We start from the raw sequence: 21,283 nt of genomic DNA, 5'->3' as shown, positions 1-21,283 counted from the left end.
GGCTGGAACCCATTAGTTGCCAGCGGCAGCCTTCGGTTGTAAATGACAAACCAAAAACTTCCTACATATTTCCAGATGCTTTCTCAGGTACAGTTCAACCCCTAGTTGAGAACCACTGAGGGAAACATAGATGGGTAAAGATGGTTACTAAATGCTAAACTACTAAAAAGCATAATAGGTTATTAAAAAGGTATTAAATCTTCCTATAGGCATAGGAAAAGTTCACTTTAGTTTCTGTGTAGTATTTTATTGTGTAGATATATCTTATTTTCAATAATTTCTCTTTCATTAACCAGGAAAAACATTTATGATGTTTTCAGACTTTTGAAGCTGAGATTCATTTTCGCCTAACTCTGCCTAGAAGTGTTATATTCACCAAGCAGACTAGAACACAAAGTTTCAATTACTTCTTGTGAGGACTAAATTTTCAGTAATAATTGTACCCTTCAGTCTACCTGTAAGTAAAGACTTACCATGGATTAATCCTCTTCCCACCTTCAAAAAAGGGCAAAATTGGATTGAGACTGGTTGTCAGTGCAGAGCTTTTGAATGTGTCATTTCATTCTCGAAAAGTTATCCAAGGAAAGTAATTTTTTTAGGATGGGGGAAAAAATCTTTGGATGTAAAAGATGTTTATTATTTTCTGTGCTGGTAGAAAAAATAGAAAACACCAAATGCATATAATGGTTTACCTCTACTTCATAAAATATTACGCAGAAATTAAAATAATTATGAAGGACATATTACAATAGAAAAAGAAAAAAATTCTTGTGGAAAGGGTTTTAGGTGCATAAAATGAACTGAAAGAAAACAGAAAACTGTTTGAAGAAAGTAGAATTGGATGAAAGTAGAATTGGAGGTATGTCTGGCAAATGTTCATCATAAATCATGTATTTAAAGCAGACTGCAAAGGTGACTCTAAGCTTTCCAGGATCCAATGAAAAAAGGAAGATGTGATCATTAAATGTTTCCATTGCCATAAGATAAAAAAACTTTTTTTCTCACTGAAAATATTATTTGTGCCGTAAAAATCAGAAGACGTATTTCCCCTGTAACGGCTCATAAAGGAACACTGTGGAACAGAGCAGGCACTAGTCTCAGCAACTTCCCACAGAGCAGCAACCGATAGCATCCTTTTGTAAAGGAAAGCAGAGACCATAATTAAAACTTGTATTTGCTTTACGACTACAGTGACATAAAATTATGTAGGCATGTGGGCCAAGATCAAAATAAAAGAGGGGAAAATAAATAGTTTCATTTTCTAGAGCTATATTTTAGGTAAAGTACCTTCTGATACATTCTTATGTCTCAGTATTGGAACATTTATGAGCTCTTTCTATTCAATAAATACAGGCATTAAAATAAATTGCAGGCTATTTGTCTAATAAGAAACAGGAGAAGATAATCTAAGTCATAATGGCTAATATCTAACTATCTTTATTGTAAAAAGTAGTCCCTGAAAATGTACCTAACTCCACAAAACGATTGACCAATAGGTTTTAAACAATTGCATTGATTTCTACCAATCAAAATCTTTCAAAATGTTGGCAAGAAGTTGGGAGAATAATTAGCTTATGGGGGGCCCCAAGAGGCAACAGTGCTTCACTTGTTTGCTCTATAAATTATTTAACTATAAGAGGCTATTCAGTTGTACTTAAAGAATCATACGATTCCTATTCTGATCTTTACCAAGTCATTGGGCAAAGATAATACCTTTATGTCCCTTCAGATCCAAAGATGAAGAGCTATGTAAATATTGGATTTTGAGCATCCATAGCTCACCGCCATTGCTGCCCTTCCACAATAACTGCTGGGACTCTGTACTACGTCCCCACTCAATTTCCCTAAAAGACTCCACATTCTCCCCCTACTGTCTTTTTCTCCACACTCCCTCCCTCCTTGCCTGCTTTACATTAAAGGAAAAACCTACATGTCAGCAAATTCACAGGATTCCTTGACAATGTAATCAGAGACAACATGGGGGACTTTCTCCCCAGAGATTTAATTTGTCATCAGAGAACACTACTGTGTCTTGTTGCACTGGATTATAGATATTTTAATCTCCACTGAGAGACTGTAATTTAGGAAAACAAAATTCCTGGTTCAGGTGGCATCATTTCAAATCCTTGCATAGATGATATGAACTGAGTTAAGGTCTTTTCCCAGTGCAACTGACTTAGTTACTGCCCAGCTTAGTTACTATAACATGAGCCAGCAAAGTGGTTGAAAAGCTCAAGGTGGATCTTTCCATTTATTCCCCCATGTGCTTCAGGATAAAAATTCATCCATTTTCAGATTCTTTCCTTCATTCCACAAAACTAGTGAGCATCTCCCTGGTGAAAGGCATCATCCTAAGTGAAGGCGGCAATAATGTAGGACTCAGCCTCGACAAGTTGACAATTCCATACGAGGGGTAAATGTTTAAACCACATGGTAAGGGGGAATAACCCAAAATTCTTCATTAGAGACATAAAACTCATGTGGTGAGGGTCCAGAGGAAGTAAAGGTGAATTCTGAGCAGGATTTTCATTGAAAAGAGGAGAATATTATCCCACAAGCAATGTCTGGGTATTTATATCATGTTGGCACCAGCGCTGTATCTGTATGAAAAATATAGACTGTCAGGGGCTTTTCAAACTCTCCCTGTCTACCCCTTGCCTGGACTAAAGTGTCCCTTTAACAATTGAGAGAAACATAAAACTGATGCTAGGGTCTCTGATACATGCCTACAACCTCCCGTAGCCTGGCACTTAGAGATCTTCTTGTCTCTGGTGTGCGGGAATGTGGGGGCAGAGAGAAGAGGGGAAGACGGGTGAGAACCCCAACACAAGTCCACGCGAAAAGACCGGTTGTCCTCAGGGAGTTAGTTGATTCTGACTCAATTTATCACAAGTTTCTGAACCGGATGATTTTTTTTGATGGCACATCTGGCAACATCATAAAAACCCCAAGTCCCAAGTGATTAGACAGGAATTACTTTTGTAAATTATTTATGACTATTACTGATGTGAGCTCATTCTGAGCAGCAAGCGACAGAAGTAGCCAAGGACAAAGGGGAAAAAAAAAAAACTGGGGGTGGGGAGGAGGTCCTTTCTCGAGATGCGTCTTAGAAAGGGCCACCATTTATCATGTGAAATGAGAAAATTGCCGTCATTAACAGATTGGAATTAATTAAGCATACCTCAAGGAATCACCAGGCAGTCTCTTTTTCATTTGCCTGTTAAAGGAACGCATTCTTTAGTTGAGCAGTTGAAGCTTTCCATGAAAAAAAAAAAAAAAGTGGCACACTGTGACCTCAGAGAGAACTTGCCAGTTAAATATCCCCTGCTGTGCTCTGTAATGCAAGATCCACAGTAAGATTAAGAAATACTTCATATTTCCCCCCCTGAAAAACCCGCCACCACTGACATATCGTAGCAAACACCAGTACCATGATGACCACACAAAAGCAAGCATTGGGCGTTTGGAAACATAAAGCATCTGGTCTCATTGTGTTTCTGTTGAAGGTGTGGGTCTGGGGGGTGGGTTTGGGAGGGGGAGGCCAAGAGGGGATAAGCATACCAGCACTGACTATCCCTTCCTGTATCCAAAGAAAATTAATCCCACTGAGATTAACATGCCCTTGAATCTATTTGCTTCTGCTCAGGTAGTTTTCCTTCCATGAAAAAGAATCTTAGTTCTACAGATGATTATTTTCCATTTCCTCTTTGTCTTCAAATTCTTGGTATTCCTCCTCTTCCCCAAACCCGCTGCCTCCCTATCAACAAACTGACCCATGCTGGGGGCAAAATTGAGCCTGATGGAGGCTCTATGCAAAGGACCTCTTCCCAGCAGATAAAATGGGCAGAGGGAACAGTTTCCTGTTTCCAGAGCAAACTGTTTCCACCAAGGAAACAGTGAGAGGTGAGGAGATTGAGCCAAGGGTCGCAGAGCTGGGTCACAATGGAGGTTTTTCTGGCTCCAAAGTCTGCACTTTAAAATCCTCTGCTCTATATTTTTCCATAACCTGTTGTCTGTTGGAGGTGATTTCAAATTGTTCTGGGAGGGAAAATCCTGTTCCTTCGGCTCCTCGAGTCCTTGTCAAGAGAGCATAACCTCAAATTCATAGCTTCTCAAGGCTTACAAAAATCCTTGGCTGAAGAAAACAGTTTTTATGGAAAATTGCCTGAAGGCTATGAAGACCTTTTTTTTTTTTTTTTATCTTGACACTCTAATATTTATTTTTGGATTAAGTTCAGATTGTGAGAGAGCTACATGTACCTGGAGACTTTGCTTGGGACCCCCGTGGGGGACCTGCTTTCGCTGACTGAACTTTGGAATGATTAATTTGGCCCACATTGAGGGACGTTATTAAAAACACAAACACACATAAACAGAGTCAGATTTACTGTGTTGTTGGGCTGTGCTTGGCGGCACAGTCCTCCGTGTTCTCAAGGTGGCTGGATGACTGCATTTTGTGGACCCTGTCAGCCATGTGGCTGTGTTAGCCATGGGACTCTCCTTGAGACAGGCTTTTAGGTCATCTGAGCAACATTCATTGTCTACCTTGTAGGATACATTTTAATGAACTGGCCTCAGGTTGGTTCCATTTCTCTCATACTTACTTTCTCTTTCCCCAAAGTTACTCCTTTTACAATTCTAAAAAGGTTGTGCACATGACTTTTTTGTAAGTCATAAAATTGATTTTCCTCAATGAAATTGGATGTAGGTAAATAAGTTAATCAAAAATACCTTACATTTGTTGTGGAAAAAATAAGATAACCTATATGGTCTCTCATATAGATGGTAATTATGATTTCTATAGGCAGTAGTGCTGACAACAGTTATAATCTGTCTAGAGTCTATGAAAATAGAAGTGGCTTGGGGGTGGATGGAGTCCATGGCTCCCATAGGATATAGCTTTGAGAAGTTGCTAGGATAACTCCTACTCCAAAGTATCTTCTTGGAAGTTCAACCACTGTAGACTCTATTTCAAAATGCAAATGTCCCTGGGAAGGGTTAATTCCTTGGAAACGGAATCAGGCATAAATATCTTGAACGTGACACTAAGATCTGGGAGGACAAGGATGCTCATTTAGACAGGACATTTGTTTCAGTTAAGTATAATTGAATTAGCTCAACAGAAGGTTTCCTTTATCTTCATTAATTGCACAAGTTGCCGTTTAATGCATTCATATGCCAACATTTAGTGAGCACTTACTATGTGCCAAGAAATACGCAGCGAGGCTACCATGAGGCAGTCATGACTCCTGAATAAAGTTAAAGAAAACATCACAGGTAATCCATGTGACCAGCAATAAATACTATAAATTTGCTTCCCAGAATTTGTCCTGAACCCACATAAGACACCCTGAACATACACAATATACATCTGTTAAAAAGTAGAAGAATATTAAGTACCCTTAATATTTAAAACAATCCTATTAAGTCTGTAACTTGTTTTCCCCATTGAACATTTTCGTGTCAATATTAATTTCTCCATTGACATTTAAAAGGGCTGCTTATCATTTTCATTCTCTCTCTATTTTAATAAATCATTTTTTATTAGCCAGGAAGGTTGTCGCCAGTTTTTTTTTTAATTATAAACAAGTCTGTGCTAATATCTGTGTCCTCCCAAGCACACTAAAACATTTATTTCTTATGAATAAATTCATAGCAGCAAAAACGCAAAGCCATTGGTATGAATATTTTAAGGCCCTTGTCATTTACTGCAAAATTATTCCATAGAAAGGATATATCAATTTTCATTCTCACCATCAAGACTGCACATGAGTGTTCATTTCTCTACAGCCCGAGTAACAATGGGACTCTTTCTTTTAAATCTCTGCTTTCTCATAACAAGAAATAAAATCCTAATTTGCATTTCTTTGAAAATTTGCATTGGTCCAACTACTGTTAAGACTGAAATTAAAAAAAAAATTTTTATTGGCCATTTGCCTTTTTTTTGTAACGTGAATTTTCTGCTTAAGGCTACGGCCAATTTTCTTTACTTTTCCTTTCTCCTGTCTGTTTCTAACACATGGAGAATATAGTCATAGCCTTTATCTTTTTAATGTATACTTAATAATTACAAAATATATGCTCTCTCTCTCTCTTTATATATATATATGTATATGTATGTGTGTGTGTATATATATACACACGCATGGGGTATAAAGCATATTAGTAAAATGAGTATGTAGGAATTAGAACTCTTGTCACTTCTGTTGCATCCACCCGTGTGGTTCTTGCTTATCCCATCCACTTGCCTATCCCATTTAACCCCAGGAGATATCTCTTAAGTTTGGTCTTTATCATTCCCTTGACTTTTTAAAATGTGTAGCTTTATTACAAATATATATATTTTTCTGAACAATATTTCTCTGAGGTTTATAAAAATGTTAGCATCCTGTGTAGTCTTAAAGAATTTGCCTTTTTACTCAATATTATGTTTCTATGATCTATTTGTGTTGTTGCCTATAACTTCATTTTCATTGATGAAAACTATTTAATTTAGTGCATATGAGCACGTCTGCTCACAGATATTTGGATGGTATCCAATTTTTACTTTTTGTGAACAGTGTTACTATGACCATTCTTAAACACGAATCCTGATATTCCTGTTAAAGAGCTACTCTAGGATTTTGCTTGGTCATAGGAAATCTGAATATTACATTGTATAGGAGGGTGCTAAGTCGTTTTCAAGATAATTACACTAAATTATACTCTCGCCAGCAATATATCTCAGAGTATCTGTTGATCGACATTCTAGTGAACACTTGGTATTGTCACTACCCTTCTTAATTTTTCTAACAGTGAATATAAAATGACATTGCAAGGTGGCCCTGATTTGTATTTCCGTAACTACCAATATGAGGTTGATATGGGACATTTAAATTCTTTTTTCAGTAAAATGAAGTCTCCTGACTATGTCTGGCTCGGATTATTCGTCTTTTTCTTCCAGTGTACCAGGTCTTTCCATATCCTTGCTATATTCCATCTCTGCCAGTTGTGTTTACCATTGGAGTCTTGGGTCCCAGCACCAAGCCTTGTCTTTTCCATTTCTCCACAGCACTTCTCTGTTTGCCCACTTCTGAACACACATCTCTGTCTTCCATTCTCAAAGTGGGGAATCAAAAAATTGTGATGAGTACTAAAGAGATGTTAACCTTTGCAGCAGTATTTACTTCATGTATATTTACTTAAACCTATTAGGGGATTCAGAGTGGAACAAAACTATATTAACAGAGGCACATGCATACTTTAATTTGGTTCTGGAATAAGATTTCTTGCAAAGAAGTGAAAGGCAAATCCTGAAATTGCCTCCAGGGGATCAGGGCAGGAGACAAGGATGGTGTGAAGTCCGTGGGCGTCTCACAGATTGCCATCAGAACACACAGAAATCCCTATTTGGTCCAATATGCCATCAAGACATTCTGATAAAAGAGGTTTACTAAGTATGGGAAGGGTTGCTTTCTTTCGAACCACGTGGTCATCATTAAGTGCTATTTACTGGTGTAAAATGTCAAGATTAGGTTTTTCTCTAGGCATCTTATTTTAGATTGGCCAACTTCATCACCATTAAGCAATTAACATTAGAGTAGCTTGGTATTAACAGAAGCAAAACCATCGCGGCTGAGAAATGTATGTTATTATAAACATTGCAGAAATTAGATCAAGCGTTATTAGAGATTGTTTATAGAGACAGACTGACTTGCAGAGCCTGCAGCCCCAGGAGGAGAGGAGGGCCCAGCCTTGGCCTGAGATCCCTGACTCTGAAGGGAGCTCGCCTGTGAGACAAGCTCAGATGCACGTGCACTTTCTGGATGTGAGCTCTTTGTGATAAATATGAATTACTCCGCAGGCCAGGGTTACTCATGAAAAAGAGTCCTTTCCAATAAAGTCAAAACCACCTCCTGGAGAATTCTGAAATTTAAGGGAAAATCTTGGCAAAGTATAAACACGGTGAAGTGAAAACTGTGGCCTGATGTAGACTTTAAAGAATATGGAAAAGTACTTGTGTGTGTAAGAGCAACCTTTACGTTCAGGAAGCAGTTCTTAAAATGAACAGTTGATGGAATGAAAGTCCTGCCACAAGAAAGGATTTTGCTTACGAGCAGATGGATTCTGACTTCAGAGAGCAGGTGATAGTAATGACTGTTAGTATTTGTTGAGTTTCCACTGTTACAGTGCTGTGGTAAGTAGCTTATGTGTATCAACTGATGACAGTCTCCTCATGACTCTTTGAAGGTGCCACTACCCTGATTTTACAGACCAGGAAGCTGAAACACAAGTTTAAAACCCTGCTCAAGGACACAGAGGGGGTCTGCGTAAAACTGTCCTGCAAAGTCTCCTGCCTCATTTCTACTGCCTTTGCCCCCCAAATTATCTGCATTAATACCATTTTTGGTTCAACAAGATGAACCTTTCCTAATTAGTACTTTTGCCGTTGACTGTCGCCCCTAGAGGTGAGGGGCAGTCTCTGAATGCCGCTCCCGACGCCCCGTGTGATTCACCCCAAAACAATGGCTACATAGCTTACTGCTGCCATTAGCACCCACAGGGCACAGGTCAAACCACCACCCTTATCCCCAAAATGCCCTGACATTTCAATTTTGTCTAAACATTTGTAAAACTTATGGACATTTGGCAAAATATCTTAATACTAAATTAACAGGATGCCTTCTCATTGGAAGTGGTCATTTCCATCAAATGGTACAATGGCCTTTTTTAGATTTTGGCCAAAAATTGGAAAAAAAAAAAACCTACATACACAGATTTTCATGTTATTAAATTTGATTCATCTTATGATGTAAAAAGACAGTAGCCCAGGTACCCACTTCACTGAAGGCAAAGTTAACGAGGGAAGAGTTTAGTGAGGCCCAGAATCCTTCAGTGAAGTTTACATGTGATGTAAACTTTAGGTCTCAAAACAATTGAAGAAGGTTTTTGGTTGTAAGGAACTAAAACATCTCAGATGTGGAGAACTAACTGAAGTAGTTGTAAAGACCAGGACATGAACAGAGGATAGAACTAATTGTATGACAAAACTTACTCTAAGTATAAAAAAAGAAAGGGCGTATTACTGAAAAAGGGCGCCAGGAGCCAGACAGGGAAGTCGCTCAAATTTGCCTGATCAAAGAGGGAGAAGCCACCATGAATTCTGGAAGGTTAGACAAAGTCAATGAAATTTATAGCTCACAAATCCTGAAGAGACGGCCAGATAGCCAATAAAGTGATGCTGGAGATCATAAAGAACCAATAATTATAATGGTAAGATCGCTGTGGCCAATGTTCTCTCAGTGACTGGAACTTGAAATATGAACTTGTAATAAGAATCACTCTTCTGGAGAGTCACACAGGCTCCAATAAGACAGCGATGGGTAACCTCGCAGAGCTGGGAGGCAAAGGCTTTAACATTAAAATCAAAGTGCATATTAAACAAGACAGGTGGGGGGTCATGGAAGAGGGTGGGAGTTTAGCACCCAAGGATCCAAGGAAAGGACCCAAAGAAAGCCAGGGAGGCATACAGAGAAATTCGTTTAAAAAGTCGCGAATGTTGTGACTCATGATCATGGACTTGTAGCTGCCAGAATTAAGAGAGATTGTCTAGGAAGGGAACAAAAAATCACTTTCCTAAAATATTCATTCGTTCAAGCCGAGGGAGCCACAATACGCAGGAAAAGAAAGTCATTGTGAGGATAAAATTATGAGAAGACAGCTGAATTACTAGACATTTTTAAAGGGGGAAAAGATCAAATGCATAGTTTTTCCCTCTCCAGTGGTAGGAAGGTATTGGCCACAGTTATGGTTCCTGTTAGTTTCCTGCGGCTGCTGCAACAAAGTAGCATAAACAGTTCTGGAGGCTAGAAGTCCAAAGTCAGGGTGCCGGTAGGATTGCTTCCTTCTGAGGCTGTGAGGCAAAATCTGCTCCACACCTCTCCTCGAGCTCCTGGTGGTGTGCTGGCCGTCTTGGTGTCCCCTGTCTTATGGCAGCATAACCCCAGTCCTCACATGGCCTCCTCTCTGTAGCCCTGTCTCTGTGTCCACACTTCTCCTCATGACAAGCACACTCACCATCCTGGATTAGGGTCCACCCTAATGACTTCATTTTAACTTGATCATCTGAGAAGACTCCATTCCTAAGTGGAGTTACATTCAACTCATAGATCCTGGGGATTAGGAGTTCATCATTTTTGGGGAGACGCAATTCAACCCATAATGGTCCTGGACGTTTTTCCTGGTAAATCCTGAAATGAGGTCTCATGGGAGGTAGAACCTGGCAGGACACACAAGGGAGAACTGATGGCTCTGACGGGCTCACCCAGCAAACGATCAGAGAGATGCGGAGGTGCCTTCTGCAATACCTAACACACGTGTGTTAAGTAAATATTACAAGAGTGAATTCATGAATGACAGCATGTTTGATTCCCTCTTGTACATCATGGGGACTCTGGTTACACATCAGGAAATGGAGGCAAAGGCTGGATGGCTCCTTATCAAACCCACATGCCATCCCAGATGGAAAATTAAAACACCTTCAAGATTTGCAGACACTAACTACTACATATAAAATAGATAAACAGATTTCTTCTGTAGAGTACAGGGACCTATATTCAATATCTTATACCAGTCTTTAATGAAAAAGAACATGAAAATGAATATATGTATGTATACGGATGTCTGAAACATTTTGTTGTACACTAGAAATTGACACAACATTGTAAACTGACCATACTTCAATAAAATAAATTAAAAATAACTAACTTCAAAAACAAAACAAAACAAAACAAAACAAAACAAAACAAAACAAAACAAAAAGCAACCCACCTTCCTCCTTTCCGTGGGTCTTGTGGACATGGCTTTTCCCAGCACCACGCCCACTGTCCTATGTGTGGCACATCACTGCATTTGGTTTTGCAAACCCTTCTCTGCCCATTTCACTTAAATAGCTCCTTCCTCTTCTCTCAACAGCCAGAACATTTACTTTCGAAGCAGTTTATTTGACACGGTTACTTATTTCCAACTGACTCATTCATGGATCCATCCACCCATCCATCCATCCATCCATTCATTCCAGTAATCATGAACCTTCTGGATGCAATGGTTCTTTTAGTAACATTTTTTATGACACCCGCTTTACTATATCAAGATGAAAATCATAGCTAATATAGCCCACCTACACATGTAATTTCAAAGAAGATAATATAATGCCCTGACTGCAATATCATGGATGAATTCAAAGAAAAACATTTATAATAAAATAATAGTTATTTCAACGTGTAAGTGTTCAGGCATGCACTAGTGTTAAGATGCATGTCCCTCTATGCAGAATTGCATTGAATGTTTTAACTACAAATGCAGGTTGATAAAAATGTGTGGTATTGGTGACCTAAACACCAAGAAGAGCACTGTCAGCAGAGACACAATTTCCTGAAATGGTGAACGACTCTTCGAAACATATCAAACAACACAAAGACTGGCCTACTCTCAATTTACCCAGCAATGATAGCCCTATAATTCAGGATACAACAAAAGCATACAATATTTTGCATTCATATTTTAAATGGAATTATGGTTTAGCTTGAGTTAATCATAATTTATTTGGGGGGGGCAGTTCTTGACATGACCGTCTGGTGGGACATTGGGAAATCATGAGGACATCAGGGAATTTTTTACTATTTGCAACTCTTGTTCACAGTCAGCCTCCTAGCCCTTATCCATTTATTGTCTAGAGTGCTGCCAATAATTGCAACATCCAAAAGCATATCCACAAATTTCCAAAATCCTCCACCAGCAAGAACCATTGATTCGGTCATTCCACAAACCTTAAGTGAGTTTCTACTTTGTGCCAGGCATTCAGGTTAACAGACGCAGAGAGGAGGTAAATCTATGAAAACAACTGAAGACAGCGGAATAGGACATGTATAGTCAAAACAAAACAAAAATCAAAAAAACAGAAAAACAGTACGCACAGTAGGTCCGTGGGTGGGAGGGGATGTTACAAGCTTTGCAAAATCAAGGTCTTAGAGGACAAAGAGCCATCAGAGTTTTTGATCGAAACGATTTTAGGTGCTTATGACTTCCCAGTAGGAGTGCGAGATACTGTGTGTGAAAATCTTCGCATCACCTTGATATCCGTAGCTAACACCGAGTTGTGAAAATAAGATTGGCTTTAGAGCAAGAAGCATTCAAACCCAGGCCCACCAGTTTTGTCTGACAACCCTGGGAAAGTTGGTTACCTCCATCTTTGTTCCTTTATTTCTCTTTTCCTGTGGGCAGATAGAGGTAAGACCTGGAGCACATTAAATAAATGGCAGCTACGTTTAACACATGCTCATGGCAAAGTGAAAAATCAAGTGGTCTGATGGCAGCACCTGCCCATTGGCTGCTCTACCAGTCCCAAGTTCTTGGAGGTGGCCTGCAGCTCAAATGACCAGGTTAATTAGAGTCTCTCTCTGCCTTTCTCTTATTTCTCTCTCTCTTCCTCTCTCTTCCACCTTCCCTCCCCACCCCCTCACCTATTTAAATTACCAAAACCATTCAAATGTCAGAGGGAACCAAAGCAGAAAAACAGAGAAGCCAAGACAAAATCGGGAGCTGCATCACAGCATAAATGGCCAGAGCTCCTGTGGAACTGCCTGAGCTCCATCCTGAAGACGGCCCAGGGGGCAGCCGCCTGGGGGCAGCACTGCCTGTCCTCATGTGCGTCCACGTGGACGTGTGTGGAGGTTAATCTCCCGTCACTTAAGGTCACCCGAATGGGGTTTTCATCGTTAGAAGCAGAATAGCCCATCTGAAATGTGCACGAGTTGTAGACTGATGAGTTCATCAAGACAGAAATTTGGAACCCATGGAAGGTTTCACATCTCAGCCAACTCAGAGCTGTTGTGATTCCAGTTTTCAGAGGTTCAATTTTCAAAAGGTCAAAAATGCTCTTGGTAAAAGTCTGTTTAATTTATTTCATAAATAGAATACCAAAAAGCATTCTAATATAAACCCTAAAGCATCCCTTTCTTTCTCCCTTCTTGGTCTCTTTTTGGTATCTATTCTTTCAAACATGCCCTCCCTAGGAATGATCATAGGCAGGAGTAACTTAGAGGAAAATCCATTCCTGTTTTTATGATCACCTCCATGGACTGAAAGCCTATTTCTATTCAAAAACACACACTGAGAGTTGAAATTCTCCTTTGGGCATCGTAGTTAAGTTGATGAAACTGAACAGTAATCTTTTTGTTTCTAATTCATGTTCACATATTCCTGATCCCTTTGGGGTGAAGTTCAATAAACAGAATGGACCCAGCTCCTCATTAGAACTATTCAAAGGATTACACGCTGCGCTCGATCAGAGTCTGGGGAAATTGTAGGGACATCAAGGAGATGACACACAGATTCCTTTATTACTGGGGAAAGGGGCACTTCACTGAAGTAATCAATACCTGTTTAAGGAATGGAGCCTTACATCCTACACACACGGCCCTAGGCCTGTGCAAGACCACTAAAACCCTTCAATCATTCCAAAAGCTTCAACTCTATTTCTAAAACATTCAGATAAAAGCCTTTGGCATCTTAGAACTTTAGAAATACCAAATGACCAAAGCCAATGAGATGGACAAAATTGCTATAACTGAGTTTACTAAAATTCCTAACAAGTTTCTTTCACTTTCTTTAAACTTACTTATATTTGGGTTACAAATTGTGAAGGATACGCACCTAAGGATCATACTATTACGTCTGACATTCACTAAATACCAGCAATATATTAAGTCCCAGATATCTTTAAATTAGATGTGATCTTTTTTCAGTGGGGTCCTCGTGTACATTTAAGTATAAATATAACTCACAGTAGAAAGAAGATTAGACTACAGAGCAAGGGTGACGGATAACACAAATTAATGAGCTGGTTTTAGTTATCATCAATATGCAGGTATCTGAAACAGAATCAACACCCCTGGGCCAATTGTCCTTAACGTGCAATAAGGAATTCCAATCTGGCCGCACACCGTGCTTTAGCCAAGCTGGGTAAATAAGGCTCGTCTTAGTTTAAGACAAGAAATAGAAATAACACTCATTTTACGTCTTGTCATTGCTAATTCTGAGCTTCACAGTCTGTCGCTCCAGAAAGTTGGGATTGTTTTTAAGCGAATACCCTCTTTTGTGATTCTGACAGGAGAGCACTTTTGGATCATTAAAGAAACAGGGGAAAAGAATTCTCATTTTAAGATGCTGGCGTTAAACTGAGATCATTTTGAGAGAGGCTCCGAAGCCAAAACTCTTAATATTTTCCAGCTTACAACAACCTATAAAAAAGCACATGTGCGGCCATAAACCAGAACGAGCAGCCGTGAAAGAAACATAAAGAGAGACAGACGGACAGTTGTCCAACTTTCACAGCGAGCTCTGGAACATTAAATTTTGAGTGTTCCCTGGCATAGCAGAGCAGGCTTCCCTCCTGCTGGAAGTCATGCTTGCTGGAGGCGACCAGCTCTCTGCCCACAGGAGAGAGCTGAGCGGAGACATGGCAGTGACTCCCTGCCTATGGGGTCCCCCCTCAACCCCTCATTTTGATGAACAGTGAGAACTGCTCCCACAGGAGTTGGTGAAACTAAAGAGGTTGTGAGGTCCTATACAGGTCCTTCATCTCCAAGGACTCCGTGAACCATCATGGAAAGACATGCCCACAGTGCAGCTGGGGGATTATCTGAGGGGTTAAGTTGGTCTCATTGCCCAACACACTGGGAAGGACATGCACTTTGAAGTCCCCCCAAGATTTGGGCTTGAAATTTGGCTCCAACATGAGCCAGCCAGTGTAGGCTCTTTACTTTCTCTAAGCCTCATGGTCTTCATCTGTCAAATGGGACTGCTGCTAATGGCCCAGCAGCTATATTAAGAATCTATTTAAAAAGATTAAGAATGGCAGACATTAAATAAACACTCAGTGGATTATCCAGGAGATGCTTGATACATGGTCATTTTTCTTATTGCTTAACTCTCTCTTTTGTGGATTTCCTAATTTCTAAGCTTGTAGAGACTCCATGATATGAGAATTCAGTCATAATGCAAAGACAAGGATATGCACACACAGAAGATGCTTTAAGTTCACTTCTCTCCTGCAAATATATATATTTTTTCCTTTAGGTAGAAGGTGTTAGAGAGCAGAATTTCTGAAAAGTGGTCACAGATTTCCCTCTGAATTGTGAGTGGTCACAAATGGTCACACCAGTAGCCAAGTCCTCCATGCTACAGAGGAACAGGGTCCACTACTGGCACAGACCAAGGAAAGATGGGCTGTTAGCCTGGGCGTGGGAACCAGGAGAAAATCTGAGCTATCACATAAGGAATCACTGCTCGTCGGAGTTGAAATGATCTGATTTTACCCCTTTACAGTACAACTTTTCTTTCTAATTTATACCTCCCCTTATCCTGAAAAGACTTGAATATGACTGTCTTATAATAAAATACTGTTCTTTAAATAAAAATATTTTATAGTTTATGGAAGAGAAATTCAGCGAGATTGACTATAAATGAGAGGTCAGGTCAAGGACGCTGTTATGTATGGGAAGAAGGTCACGTGTGCTATAGAAAGGTGTTAGACAGACAGAGCTCAGGCTCTGGTCAGGAACAGGCTGCGCAGGAGTCAGAAGTGAATGGACAGAAGAGTAGGAGTGGGTCTAACATCAGTAGCTGCTGTGGAAATTCTTCATTTCCTTTTGAGGCAGAAGGTTCTGGAGCCTGCATAGAACATGGTGCTGAAAGAACCTTGTTACGAGGCAGAATCAAGAGGCGTGCAGATTATGAAAGAAATGCTAGCAGATCCCATTGTTCAGTGATGAGACCCTGCTTATGGCGTCATTCCCACCATGTTTGTTCCCTTCACACCCCCAGTTAGCCAGCTTTTCCACCCAAGCATGGGTTTTGGTAATTATCAAGATTTTATGAAATTTGGCTACCTCCCTAACTAACCTCAGTGCATAAATAAAGCTTCGTTTAATTTTAGCAAGAGAAAGTCTGTGTGTAACTTTTTGGACCTGCCCCTGGTTTCATGGTCTTTCTAAACTGCAGGCTTTGACAAAGGCAACAGCCTATCCAAGGGCCAACTAACAGACCACACAGTAGCAGTGGCTTCTTTTAATGATCTTTTTCTAAGTGGCTTTCGTATGCTTTGCCTGTAGTAGGAAATAATTAAGCAGCACACTATCCAGAGAATGAAGTAAGTCAACTTTGCAATTTCCAGCCTGAACTTTCTATACTTTGTCCTTTTACTGCGTCTTCTCCAGACACCTTCCAGTGACATCTTCCAAGGTGTAGTTACTCAGCACTCTCTCATCAGGACCCTCAGAAAAAACTGTAATTAATTATTCACCATCTTTTTTTTTTTGAACTGCTGACACTCTTCTTCCAAAGGTTGAATTAAATGACATTGCCAATATTTGACCAATTTTGATTTTGAAAAATAGCTATTTCATGATGGGTCGACTCAGTAGTGATGGCATCCTGTGCCTTGCTGGTAACTGTGAAATGAAAAGAACAGCCTTGTGTTTATAGTGAGAGCAGCCTTAGGTACGATCTAGCCCAGCTCGTTCAGGGACTAAGGAATTAGGAGAGCTAACATCTCCCCTTAGAGACACAGCCTGATTAGATTCGGGAGGCTTTGACTCCTGTCCCAGTGGTCTTATCTCCACTACAGGGGTCAGCAAACTTCTTCTGTAAAGAGCAAGACAGCAACTATCTTAGGATTGGGGGGCTATCTAGCCTCTTTCATTGTAGCATGAAAGTGGCCACAGACAATATGTAAACCAGTGGGTGTGGGTGTTCCAATAAAACTTGATTTACAACAACAGGTGGTGGGCCAGCTTTGCCTTCCAGGCTGAAGTTTGTCAAATACTGCTCCACAGAATTCTTAGACCCCAAACTATCTGCAAACAGAGAGCCAGGGATTGGTATATTGAGAGCCTGTTTAAGTGTTCAGGGGTGCTCATCTTGCATAAAGATCTCACCCACCCCTCCATTTACTGCACTCTGCATTTTCCTTAAAATTAGTAGCCAAAGAAGCCCAAAGTTGCTGGGGTTTGATGCTGAGCATCTAGGGGCCACAGCCACCCAAAGTTTTTAACCTGCAAGATTAGCTCCCCCAGGATGGGCCTAACACTCATGTCTTAATTCCTTGCCCACATCTACAAAATGTTCTTCCGACCTAAGGAGAGAAATGTGTTAGAATGTGCTCTCCATCAGGCTTGCTGAGCTATAGAATTATTTAGTCAGACCCTACCATGTGATAGTTGAAAGTAACTTCACTATATTATTTGCACGTTGGGTGAACCAGGCTCACACTGGCACCTGGGCCAGCAAGATTGAATCCAGGTTTTCTTTCTGCCTCTCCTGATAGCCAAGGAGCTACTTTGGCTGCATCTACTTTCAACTTCAACTTAAGAAGCATGGGAAAATGTTATTAAGCAGTTTAAAAGACTTTACTGGTCACACACTTAGGCCAGAAATCCCAAATAAAGAAGGGAAGAATTATAATCAGGTCATTCCAAGGAGGAAAGAAAACAAGTCAATAAATATCGGGCAGGAGAATATTACGACTGCAATCAATGTCCCTGCAGTGAGAGTCTGTCCATCTGTTTGTCCATCCATCCATCCATCCATCTGTCCATCTATCCAAACACCCAAGCATCCAGAAATCCATCTCCTACTAATTCTGAAGGCACTGTATCAAAGCTGTGGGATCCCAGGTAGGCGAAGCAAGCTCCCTGCTCCCAGTGAGCTAAGGAGATAGTAGGAGGGAGAAGTTATGGAGCAAAGACCACAATACAGAAAAATTGAGGGAGTATTTTAAAAGAAAAACTTCTAAGGCTAAGCCAACACTTGGCGGAACACCATAAAAAGCAGCAAAATGTGGAATAATCAGCAGAAAGAACTCTGATGAGCTCGTGCCAAGTTATGAACCTGAAGGAACTTGGATAAGGTACCGTGCCTGCTGGATGCAGCACAATTGAGTCAATGTGCCTTTCACCTCCAAGTGCCCAACAGGAAGCCTGTTTCTAAAAGGTGGAAAAGCTCACTGGCTACCACAGCCTGTCCTTAAATTGGCAGAACTATCTAAAAACAAACAAACAAACAAACATATAATATGTATGCTTTCTATGGATAAGCCATATCAGTCTTGAAGAATTCTAACTCTAACTACTTCTATCTTATTGTACTAGATACTCAACATTGTAGAGAAGGCTGGAGGTAAGAAACAGTTTAAAAAGCCAAAAGTGATCAAGGACATTTAAAAGGCGTACACGGTACGAACTGGTGGCAAAGATCCCTGGGAAGTCGAAAACAATTACAGATTTTATTCGTACCCAGCAAATGAGTAAGAAATTCAAAGGAAGATCTCACAACCAAAATAGATGTTAAATTCAGGGTTACCATTTGTGATTTTTACGGTATTATCTCCTAATTCACGGTCCATGTTATTTATCAAGCGGCCAGTTTTTTCAGGTGCGTTGGTCACATCTGCTGTTACTATTTGTGTTTACATTTTATCAAATAGAACAGAATACCAATGTGGTTTTGAGTGACCCAGATCCACCATTTATCTGGTTTCAAATTATATTCCTGCTGATGGAACCAAAGGCAGATTTCTAGACCAAGAGAAACCAACACCCAACAAAATGAGAGCTCACCTTGGATATGAACCGTCCTGTTTTCCGAGGTCCATTAAGCCAATCAATCAAGAGAAAAGAATAAATCCCAGTGGTACTTACTTGCAGGTGACGGGGTACTGCATCCACTTGGTGGAGGGTGGCCGTGAAGGCCGTGGAGGGGAGGCAGGGAAAGTCCTCCAATGACCGGCGGGAAGAGCAATGGGTAGGGCGCGGCCGGATAGTGAGTCATGTGTCCACTCACTGCCGGGACGTGACATGCGTGGCTGCTGGTGGTCATGTTTTAGGCCTCACAGAATGAAAGGTGCTTTGGGGCCGGAACTCATCACTCCAGGCCTTGAACCAAAGTGGGGCAGGCAGGTAAGTTCAGAGCAAGAGCTGAGCCTGAGCCGTGCTCTGGGCCAAAAGCAAGAAGGTTCAGCACCTGACCTTGCTTCTTCTCAGCATGGTGTCTCCACCTCTCGTTTTGCTCTGCTGATGACAGGAAGGATGGCTTTTTGGTTCAGTTTCTCAGTCGGAGGCTGGGAAATGCTATCACTTTTAAAGTCCAGAACTGCTAATCCTGTAAGAGAAAAACATATACATATATCTCACAAGTCAAAAACATTTTTTTCTTTATCAAACCATTATATGAAAAAAGTCTCTGATACTAATCTGGGATTCCCAATTCCCACTTGTTCCCCTGCACTCACTACCTTAGTTTTCTTAAATTCTCATATTCTAGTATAGAATAAAACTTCTACCTAATTTCAGAATAACCCTGGCTATCTGATATTAACTAGCACCCCTGCCCCGAACCCATTCCTTCCCCATAGTCCTCACCCGGCTTAACTTTTCTCCATGGCAGTTAAACAGCTCCATTCATGACATGTGGGAGTATTTCTTTTTTTGTCTCCCTCGTTAGAATGTACTCAACAGGAGGGCAGAGTTTTCCTCTGCTTTGTTAACAGCTATGTTTTAAGCTCCTCTAAGAGTACCTAACAGGCAATAGACTCTGAGCTAACAGTTGTTGAATGAACGAGTGAATGAAATTTTTTTCTTGTTTCTTTTAGAGAAATGTATTGTGTGATGTTGTCCAAACTGATGTGCTCCCAAGACTTTGGACTTTCCAACTTTGGATTTTATGCCGCCATTTGGAATGACATACCCAACAAGATAACTATAATTGTGAGAGAAAACTATAACCTAATGAAAGGTAAGGAAGAGACACAGCCATTAAAGATCAGTGAAGTATTTTATATGAGTTCCTTTTTGTCAAACAGTATACACCTTTCTTGTAAGAGCACCATCCAGCCATTAGTCCATACAACCATCATCCCCTTGTCTCTGTTCAATTATCCATCCTTCTGTCAGATCCTAACTTGCTATTATGTGCCAAGTGCTGATGTAGGCGCCAGAGGTATACAGTGCGGAACAATGCTAATGTGGCTCCTGCCCTCATGATGTTTCTAGTTTTAACAGCTCCTAATTGAGTTCATGTTGTTAATGAGGGTTCAATTGCCCTGTCGCCCATAAAGGACATCCCAGGGATGCTAGAATTCCTTGATACTGAAATAGATTCTAGAGTGGGCTGACAGTGGACTTCATGGGCTCCCCTTGACCTTACTGACCAATGTTCACTAAAAGGCCCAAACTCTGGTGCCCACTGAATGGCAAGCCCTGAATATCAAACCATCTGGCACAAAACAAGAACAAAATCTTGAGGCTGGCATAAAGTGGCTGTTAAGCACACGATTCTAGATTCTAGAGCCAGACCTCCTACATGCAAATCATGGCTCTGCCCCCCTTGGACAATTAGCCCTCGATATGTCAGTTTTTATTGGAAAATGGGGCTAATAATAGAATTTACTTCAGAGGGGGTATTGTGAGGATTAAATGAGGTTATGAGGTAATACCAAGAGAAGAACAGTGCCTGGGACAGGCAAATAGCAAACATTAGGCAAAAGTCTACCATTACTGTATGTGTTGTCCCATGAAATGATATGTCTCTGAGAACAAGCTTGCTGGATTGAACAAGTGGCTTTGGGGTCCAGGCAGGGAGGAGGCCACATCACAGTAACCCTGGGAAAAGAACATTAGGACTAAAACTTTTGTCATGAAAAAAGGTAAAGGTGGGGTATAGGTAAAGCTGAGAATAAAGACTCATTGAGGCTTACTGACTTCTCAGTTTGGTTTCTGCAAACTCTAAAATGTTCTAGTCAATAGTAACTTCCTTTTACAATAGCCAAGACATGGAAGCAACCTAAATGTCCATTGACAGATGACTGGGTAAAGAAGTTGTGGTATATTTATACAACGGAATACTACTCAGCCATAAAAAAGAACAAAATAATACCATTTGCGGCAACATGGATGGATCCGGACATTGTCATACTAAGTCAAGTAAGTCAGACAGAGAAAGACAAATATCATATATCACTTATATGTGGAATCTAAAAAAATGATACAAATGAACCTATTTATACAACAGAAAGAGACCCATAGACATAGAAAACAAACTTAAGGTTACCAAAGGGGAAATAGGGTGGAGGGATAAATTGGGAATTTGGGATTAACAGATACACACTACTATATACAAAACAGATAAGCAACAAGTTTATACTATATAAAACAGGGAACTACATTCATTATCTCAAAATAACCTATAA

General features: G+C 40.4%; 1 protein-coding gene across 1 annotated transcript in view; it reads right to left on the bottom strand.

Annotated features, from left to right (window-relative positions):
- Positions 1-18,930, bottom strand: part of RARB (retinoic acid receptor beta) — a 374,567-nt gene extending 355,637 nt beyond the window's left edge. The window contains exon 1 of the mRNA XM_010987801.3: positions 18,738-18,930. Coding sequence (XP_010986103.1) covers positions 18,738-18,915 — 178 coding nt within the window. The 5' untranslated portion in view covers positions 18,916-18,930. The remainder of the gene's footprint in view (positions 1-18,737) is intronic.
- Positions 18,931-21,283: the final 2,353 nt, after the last annotated feature.

Source organism: Camelus dromedarius, chromosome 2 (assembly GCF_036321535.1).
Source record: "Camelus dromedarius isolate mCamDro1 chromosome 2, mCamDro1.pat, whole genome shotgun sequence".
NCBI lineage: Eukaryota > Metazoa > Chordata > Mammalia > Artiodactyla > Camelidae > Camelus > Camelus dromedarius.
The sequence above is the reverse complement of the archived record's forward strand: the minus strand, read 5'-3'. Positions and strand labels throughout refer to the sequence as shown.